This window comes from Otolemur garnettii, unplaced genomic scaffold (assembly GCF_000181295.1).
Source record: "Otolemur garnettii isolate 467f Iridium unplaced genomic scaffold, OtoGar3 scaffold00127, whole genome shotgun sequence".
Lineage (NCBI taxonomy): Eukaryota > Metazoa > Chordata > Mammalia > Primates > Galagidae > Otolemur > Otolemur garnettii.
In genome coordinates, this window is record NW_003852522.1 from 705,642 (window position 1) to 714,614 (window position 8,973).

Sequence of the window (8,973 nt, forward strand, 5' to 3'; positions counted from 1 at the left end):
AAAAAAAAAAAAAACAAAAAACAACTATTATGTGAATGAACAATTGGCTGGGCACCACCAGGCCCACACCTGCCAGGTCCTCTTGGAGCTGTACTACCCTCCTTTACCCCAATCCCACAATGTCCACTGGCACATCCAGCTTCCCCATCTATTCAGCTAACACTCTTGAATCAGTGCCAGCGAGGACCTGAGCCCCACCTTTGTGCAGGGCCTCGTTAGTCATCCTGTTGACATATCGGCCACTGCTCTCAGGCACCAACCACTTCATGACCATGTCCACGCAGCTCTTGCGGTAGGAGCTCCACACACTGCCGCTGAGGGGTAAGGGAGTAAGTGGATCTCATGGCCCTAACTACTCCCCCAACCCCGCCACCTGGTCCCACCTCACCTTGTCTGCCCTTTGACCTCAGTGAGGTCACCCACGCTGACTGTCTCAAAGATGCCTGTGTTGAGGTCCCATGCCACCTTCAGGCTGGTATGATAGGTCTTTGGTCTGCAGTGGGGAAGGAGCCAGACAAAGAAGGGCTGGGACTACTAAGTCCCTGAGCCAGGAAGAACCCAAGGCACCTTAAGGACCTTCTTCTTTGGAGAAGCAATGGAGAGCCCATCCAGGTTCTGACACAAGGAGAAACCTCACGTCTTCGCTCCCCTACACTAAAGAGTCTGAATGTGGCCCCTCCTGGGAGAGGGGGAGTGGGGTCCCTGCCCACTCACCGGAGCTGGCCCTCCTCAGTGGGGGACGGGAATGCTAGGAGCAGCAGGCCAATGTTGATAAGGACCTGGTTAGTTTCTGGGCAGACCTGGGAGGTGGAAGAGGATTAATCCAGCTGGTGAGGGTGACCTTAAGATGCAGGAGGCCATGGGCCCACCCTGCCCAGCCTTGGGCCCACCTCAAGAATGACTATGTCATAATCACTGAAAGAGCAGAACTGGTGGCCCCAGGTGGCATCATGGCGGATGACTTCGTTGATAACATACTCAAAGTCCAGCGTGAGCTGTTCCACCGTAAGGTACTGGCCCTATGAGCAGGTGGGCACAGAGGCAGGGGGAAGAATCATGCCAACTATACCCAGCAAGCTCCCTTGGTCTGTCACTCAGCCTGCCTGGCACCTACCTGGACAGTGGTCCGTTCCCGCATGGGCCGTAGGTTGCGGCCACGGAGATCAGTTACCACGAAGGGCAGGGAGATCTTGTCATCCTCAAACTCTGGGGAAGCAGGAAGTGGGGGTAGAGGTGGTGGGTAGCCCAGGGGTACCCTCCCAGCTGAAACCCCTCCCTATTGCTGGTGGACTCCCTGCTCACCATCCTCCGGCTCTGTCCCTTCTCCAGACTCCAGCACATAGTATAGCTTGGTATAGTTGACATACCCAGGTTCAGGGGCAGGGGCTTCTGCTACAGGGGGGCTGTCCCGGGGTGCTGCCTCCCCACATGGGGCCAGGGACTCAGAGGGTGCACGGCAGCGGCTGCCTGAGGGACCTGCATAGGAGAGTGGGTGGGCTTCCTCCAGGGCCCCACCCTTGGCCTCTTTGGCCCTGCGGAAGATGTCAGCCACAAACTCCTTAGCTTTGGCAATGGCAGGTGAGGAGTCTAGGGCTCCAGAGGGCCGGGCTGGAGCCACTTCAGGGCAGAGGCTGGAGAGGGTAGGGGGCAGCTCTGGACTCTGGGGCTCAGGCAGGCTGGGAGGCACTGGGGGGCAGGTCGTGTGATCATACAGGATTTGGCAAAAGCTGCTATCACCTGGAAAAAGGAAAATGATGGAGGTAGGAGGAAGATCAGCAGACTAATTCACATCCAAGACACACTCCCAACTAACCTCATGCCCTGGGGCTCTTAAAATCCACTTTGAGACTTCTTTGCTCACTTGCCCTGGCAATGGGGTTCCATTCCCTGTCTATGGCAAATTTACACTGCTTTATAAGCTTTCTTACTCTGTAAGGCAATCTCTCTCTTATTCAATAAACTGTTTCATTCTTGCCTTAAAAAAAAAGAAATCCACTTTGAGGAGACTGTCCAGACTTACCTATGTCTGAGAGATCTCTTTGAAACACCCAGGAGGGAAAAAGACCTTTAAATGCAAACATACCATGCATACAGGTATGTGCACAGACACGTTCACTAAAACCCCCACACCAAGGCCACAGGAGTGGAGGGTAGACAAAACCCCTGCCACGGGAAGCTGAGGTCCTACAGTAAAGATAAACAGAAGCCACATAAGTAAGGGTGTTTCCTACATAGCCCTCTTCTTTCTGGCACAAACCAGGCAACCGTGCACAGACTGGCTAGTCCAGAATCTCCACCTGTCTAGAGACCAAACTCCTCTCTGAGGAACATGGGAGTCACATAGAGAACCCCAACATGTTCATAAGCAGCTGTGGAGCTGGGACTCATGCCAGGCCTCCTATAAGCCCCACACAAGCAACCCCGGGAGAGGGAACCCATGTCCTCCAGACTTTGGCTCAGAGAGGGATTTATCCAAGGTTACAACATGAGATAAAGCAACTCCAGGCTCCTGTCCACCATGAGTGCTGGCCCTTATAGGGCGGGAAGAGGCATGAAAATTGAAAATGATCAAGGAAAAAAAAGCTGCCTTCTGTATAAATAACCTCCCATGCATGGTGATTTAACACCAATGATCACACCCTTTCCCTGGGTGGGGGCTGTGGTCCTTCCTAACAGGACACAGGAGTGAGGGCAGAGATGCCTCAATCCTGACCAGGTCCCACAGGCTGAGGGTTCATGGTCAAACCCAGGGTGACCAAGTCTTGGCAAGAGGTAATACCTCACTTGCACTGGCACAGGTAAGGGGCAGGAACAAGGTATCCTGCTTGGCTCCTTGCTTAAGGGCTGAGTTACATATATTTGTAACTCTACCTGTTCACTTCCCTCTACTAGGGGCAAGCATTTTAATGGCTACTTAATAGATATCAGTATCTTTTTTTTCCTTTGGAGAGAAGAGCCTGTGGCCCTGGGTAGAGTACTGTGATGTCATCACAGAAACCTAAAACTTCTGGGCTCAAGCAATCCTCCTGTCTCAGCCTCCCAAGTAGCTAGGACTACAGGTGCCTGCCACAATGCCTAATTTTTTTTTTTTTTTTCAGAGACTCAGTCTCACTTTGTCATCCCTTGGTAGAGTGCCAGGGCGAGATAGCTCACAGAAACCTCAAACTCTTGGGCTCAAGTGATCCTCTTGCCTCAGCCTCCCAAATAGCTGGAACTACAGGTGCCCGCCACAACACCCGGGTATTTTCTTTTTTGAGACAGAGTTTCACTTATTAACCCTCGGTAGAGTGCCATGAAGTTGCAGTTACAGCAACCTCCCAACTCTTTGGGCTTAGGTGATTCTCTTGCCTCAGCCTCCCAAGTAGCTGGGACTACAGGCACCTGCTACAACACCCAGCTATTTTTTTTGTTGCAGTTAGGCGGGGCTGGGTTTGAACCTATCACCCTCGGTATGTGGGGCTAGCGCCCTACTCACTGAGCCACAGGCACCGCCCACACCCAAGTATTTTTTAGAGACAGGGTCTCACACTTGCTCAGGCTGGTCTCAAACCTGTGAGCTCAGGGCAATCCACACACCTTGGCCTCTCTGAGTGCTAGGATTACAGGCATGAGCCACACACCTGGCCTTAATGGGTCTTTTTATTTGTTTGAATCTTCCAAAATGAAAACATATTTTTAATTTATACATAAGTAGTATCCAGATATAGATTTCCTATATGTGTACATGTCTTTGACACATGCTCTGTGGACATACCCTCTGGGGCTCTAGAGGATGCCTCCTACCTGTAGGCTCCTACCTCCCTGATGCTCAGAAATAGATGCCAGGCAGCCTCTGACTCCCACTCAATAGCCTTGGGATGTGTCCCTTACAGACTCAGTGAAAGTCTCTCAGAGTGAGAGATCTGAGCATTCTGTCACTGGGTTACTATCACAATTCCATTGCCAAGTGGCCTCAAAGGCCCCTTCCCAGAAGCAATATCCACTGTCCAAAGATTTATCATGGTTAAGGGGCATCTTATGATTTTCACTGGCATTTCTCCAATATCAAAGATGTAAGACAGCCGTCTGCCCACTAACCATTCCACAAGATGTCTCCATTAGCACTTTTCTTTTTAAGAGAAAGTAGCACTTTGCTGCCCAGCACAGTGGCTGCCAGCCACATGTGGCTACTTCAACCTAAAATAACTAAAATTAAAGCTCAGTTCCTCAGTCACATGAACCACATTCCAAGTGGCTGCTAGAAGCAGCTGTGGTGGGCAACATGGATATGGGACATCTGAGCCCCTCGGCAAGTTCTAATGCACAATTCTGTGGTAGGTGGGACATGGCTACATTCAGACCCCAGCATTCCCACTTCCTGGCTGTGTGACTTTGGGCAAGAGGCTTCACTTCTCTGTGCCTTGGTCTCTTATACTATATCACGAAATTGAAACAGGACCAGTCTCGTGGCACTGCTGTGTGGAGTCAGTGGATAATATGCCCAGCCTTGTAAGCTGGTCCTGGGCCTATCCTCAGACCCAGGAGACCTACCTGCCGAGTGGACAGAGACAGCACAGGCCACCAGGGAGTAGCTGGTATTGAGTAGCACCACTTGGTCCTTCTTGAGCTGGAAGGCAGGCTGGAAGGTGGGGAAGGGGTAGACCACCTGGTACTTCGTGTGCAGCATAAAGCCGTGCCGCAGGCACTGTGCACTCGGGTCGCCTGCAGCAACACACACCACAGCAGCTCACCTGCAGCCCCAGGGCTGGGGGCAGGTGGCCCATACCCACAAGGTCCCCAGCCCCCTCACCTGGGTGGGCCCGGCTGGCATCCTGGCAGGCAGCACAGCGGCCCGTTGGCGGCACAGCCACAGTGCTGATATAGATGTCTCGGTGGTTCTCGTCACTCATCATCATCATGTTCATGAGCATCCCGTTGGCTGAGCGGGTGCTGGAGGTCAGAACACCCTTAGCCACCTGGCCCATACTTGGGGAAGGCAGCAACCCTCCCCTACCCATCCACAGCCTCCCTGTCCCTAGGTCTCACTTAAAGCCAAAGACGATGACCTTGGAGGCATCACTGGGCCACTCACACACTGTCAGATATAGGTCACTGTAGATCTCCTCATCTTGGAAGAGCCGGACCTGCCGGACCTGAGAGGCATGTTCAGGGTCAGTCCAGGGTCAGGAGCACCCCAAACCCAAGGCTGTACAATGCTGGGCTGGAATGTGGGCCAGAACTGGACTAGCAGAAGTGCCATAGGGAGATCCTGCTAGACCCCTCAGCTTTGCCTGAGGCAGGCAGGGGAAGATAGGCCTAAATGAAACACAGCCAATGGGAGGCCTGTCCCAGCAGAGGTGATTTGGCCAGATATACTGGTTCTAAGCCCAGCCTATCCTGAAAACTGCCATCTAAGCAAACAGCACCTACCTCTGATGGGGGTTTATGGAGGCAAGGGTCAAGGTTAAAGCCAGAATGGCAGACTGTGTAGCCCTGACAGAGCTAACACGTCCCACCTGGTCTGAGACATTGATGTTCTACGGCAGTGGTTCTCAACCTGTGGGTTTCAACCCACAGGAACTGTGTTAAAGGCTTGCAGCATTAGGAAGGTTGAGAACCACTGTTCTATGGGGTTTATATGCTATGTTGAACCAAACAGAATGGCCATTATTTACTTATTTTGAAGCATAAAAGTGGTAATCTCACTCTGGGAGGCTGAGTTGGGAGGGTCACTTAAGCTCAGGAGTTTTGAGACCAGCCTGAGCAAGACCGGCCCCATCTCTATAAAAAAAAATTTAGGCTTGGCGCCTGTGGCTCAAGTGGCTAAGGGGCCAGCCACGTACACCTAAGGTGGCGGGTTCAAATCTAGCCTGGGCCCGCCAAACAATAATGGCTGCAACCAAAAAATAGCCGGGCATTGTGGCAGGCACCTATGGTCCTAGCTACTTGGGAGGCGGAGGCAGGAGACTTGCTTGAGCCCAGGAGTTGGAGTTTGCTGTGAGCAGTGAAGCATGGCATTCTACCCAGGGGGACAGCTTGAGGCTCTGTCTCAAAAAAAAAAAAAAAAGAAAATTTAGCCAGGTGCAGTGGTCAATGCCTGTAGCCCCTACTACTCAGAAGGCTGAGGCAGGAGGATCCTTTGAATCCAGAAGTTTGAGGTTGCTATGAGCTATGACACCACTGTACTCCAGCTGGGTTGAGAGAGTTAAGATCAATTTCATATGGTTCAACCTCACACATGGAATCTAGGCAAAGACCTCACGAGTGAATACATTATGGCCATTTAACATACAAGGTATCTGAGGCTCAGAGGGGTGCTGTGACCTGCCAGGTCATGCTGTCTGAAGGGCAGCCTGGCAGTGGAGCCTCCCCATAGGGAGGGCGTGACCCTACCAGCTTGAGCTTGCTGTGGACGTTGAACTCCCACCAGTACAGGTGGTAGATATAGAAGGAAAAGTCGTCATCCCCGCTGCTGCTGGTGTAGGAGAGGACGTAGCGGCCACATTTGGAAAAACCCAGGAAGATGTGTCTGTGAGGATGGAAGGGGCCCAGGGCCCAGGTCAGGATGAGCCCACTGCTCCCGCCCAGCTGCACCCCCAACAACCCAGCCCCAGCCTTACCCTGCATAGAGAAAGTCCTCATCTACAATGTTCTTGAGAGACACGCAGACTCGGGGCGGCAGCTTCCGGAAGAGGCGAGGGGAAAGCTGCCCACTTATCTGGGAAAGGGGCAACCAGAACTCTTCAGGCACCATCTACAGCCCCCAGGCCCCTCACCCAAGGCAGAGAGGCAGAGCAGCACCCAGGGACCAGCCCAACCACACAGGCCCACTCCCTGGGTCACCATAACGGTCCGGGGTAAACCAAACTCTGGGAGGTAAGAACATCTGGGGATGGAGGAGCTGGCTGGACCTTGCTTGAGCTTCCATCTCCACCAGAGACCCATGCCAGCCTCCCATCTCCACACCTCTTCAGCCTCTGGTCTCTCCTGCCTGAGTCCAGTGTGACCTCCCCCAGTAAGGTCCTCAGTCACCCTGGCCCATGCTGGGCCACCTAGCTCCCTACCTAAAGGCTATCCCATGGTGCACTAAGTTGTAAATGTCCATTCCACGGAGGAAAATGGGATAGGGGCCCAAATGACACTCACCTGTTTCCAACTCCTCAACCTACAAACAAGGGGGCTTAGGCTCCTTGGAACAGCCCTATTCTCAGCTAAGGGCCAGTTGAGGCAAATAGAATGGTGAGCCTAACTAATAACCCAAAACTCCTGCCTGATTCTCTCTTCCCAATTAACTGACACCTTCTAACTAACTCCCTCGTCCAAAAGAGTATCACCAAGGAAGGATTTGAGGGCATAAACAAGCAGAAACTAGGCACTAAGGGATCAGAGCACCCTCAATCTTGCTATCCAGGCTAATGGGAGACAAGTTCTGCCTTCAAGAGATTCCAATCTGATGGGAAAGAGCCCTGTCTGGGGAGCTCCCTGACTGATGGGAGAAACAGCCTTGCCCTCAAAGAGATTCCAGTCTGATGGAGGGAAACAGCCCTGTCAGCCCAGCCCAGGTTGAAAGGAGAGACATAATCTCTGCCCAAGGAGCGTCCAAGATAAGGGCGGAGTCAAAGCCAAGCCCAGGGAGCTCCCAAGCTGAGGGTGGAGCCTGTCCAAGCCCTGGGAGCTCCCAAAGGCTCTGCCCTGATGGAGCTCCCACCCTGAGTCTCTGTTTGCAGTCTGGCCCATTACTGCCCACCCGACAGGAGATTAACATCTCTGCCCTCCCAGAGCTCCCAAACTGATGGGAGAGATAGCGCTCAGCTCTGGAAGTTTCCAGGCTGAAGGGAGAAGACACAGCCCTACTTATGTAGCTCTCACTCTGCGGGAGAAGACTCAGGCCTATCCAGGCTGCTCCCTCGCATTCTATGGAGGAGGCCAACCCAGGTATAGAACACTAGCTCCCCTGTGGTCAGAGATGGGGCAGAGAGACGAACATCGGGCAGAGGAAGCCGAAAGCCGGTAGCAGGAGCTCTGCGAAGGGGGCGGGAAAGTTCCATGACGGAGGGGCCACCGGGACAGGACTTTGAAAAATAAATCTGAACCTGCATCGCCCCTTTCCTCTAGACTTCCTGAGGCCTCTAGGATCCCCTCGCTCCAAGACCCCTCCCTGGAACCCCGCCCCCCAGCCCACTCCATCCAAACCCCTTTACCAGTGACCCGCCCCAGTCTTCATCCAGACCCCCGCCTCAGCCGCTCCATCCAAGCTCTGTCCTCGGGGACCCACCCGATCCTCTCACCCAAGACCCCCCCCCGCCCCCAACCCCTCACCCCGCGAAGGGCCCTCCCTCCCTCCGCCTCCCTCGTCCCTACTCCCCACCCTCCGGCGCGCTCCTCCCAGGCTCTAGGCCTCACCTTGACCCGCTCCAGCTGCTTGAGGACGTGCTCTCGCCGCCGCCCTGTTGCTCGCTTGCCCCCGGTTCCCCCGGGGCCGCCGCCGCCACTCCCGGCTCCGCTGTTCCGCTCGGATTTCGAGCTGGGCGCCATTTTCACCCCCTCCCTCCACTTCCGGAGCAACCGGTCCCCTTGCCCCACCCCCGCCGCCTTCTCATTGGCTCTTTTTCCAGGCAGCGGCCCGCTGGTTGAGTGAGAGCCCGTACTCGCACTATGCCTGTCCATCAAGGCCGTCTCGGCTATTGATTGGTAACAAAGGTAACAGCCCCCACGGTCCGTCACCGTATTCCCGCCCTCCCCCACGGACGCACCAGTCAGGAGCCCTATTTGCTTTCCTCGCCCAGAAGACTGATCTTATAGGTGAAAATAGCTGTCTGTCCCAGCGGAGACACGCCCCCGTGACTGGTGGGTTTCCATGGAGACCGCCCGAGGTCCAGGCCCGAGGGTTGGGCGCTGACAACCTGTGGTCCAGGTCCAGAATCCCCACCCTAGGGCTTCCTGCGCCCAGGCTCGGTGGGCAGAGGCCTGACAATCATCCATGGGCGGCCGACC

General features: G+C 54.2%; 1 protein-coding gene across 2 annotated transcripts in view; it reads right to left on the reverse strand.

The window, feature by feature from the left end:
- The window catches only part of DCAF15 (DDB1 and CUL4 associated factor 15), a 9,460-nt gene extending 913 nt beyond the window's left edge, over positions 1–8,547 (reverse strand). Inside the window, exons 1-12 of one of the 2 annotated variants that reach the window (XM_003797899.3) lie at positions 8,383–8,547; positions 6,600–6,697; positions 6,373–6,508; positions 5,026–5,132; positions 4,790–4,929; positions 4,531–4,701; positions 1,303–1,737; positions 1,115–1,206; positions 891–1,019; positions 715–800; positions 389–493; positions 199–314 (exon numbers count right to left, since the gene is read on the reverse strand). In XM_003797899.3, the coding sequence (XP_003797947.1) occupies positions 199–314; positions 389–493; positions 715–800; positions 891–1,019; positions 1,115–1,206; positions 1,303–1,737; positions 4,531–4,701; positions 4,790–4,929; positions 5,026–5,132; positions 6,373–6,508; positions 6,600–6,697; positions 8,383–8,514 (1,747 nt within the window). In that variant the 5' untranslated portion in view covers positions 8,515–8,547. The remainder of the gene's footprint in view (positions 1–198; positions 315–388; positions 494–714; positions 801–890; positions 1,020–1,114; positions 1,207–1,302; positions 1,738–4,530; positions 4,702–4,789; positions 4,930–5,025; positions 5,133–6,372; positions 6,509–6,599; positions 6,698–8,382) is intronic. The other variant, XM_023518049.1, reaches the window with a different exon arrangement.
- Between the last annotated feature and the right edge of the window lie 426 nt (positions 8,548–8,973).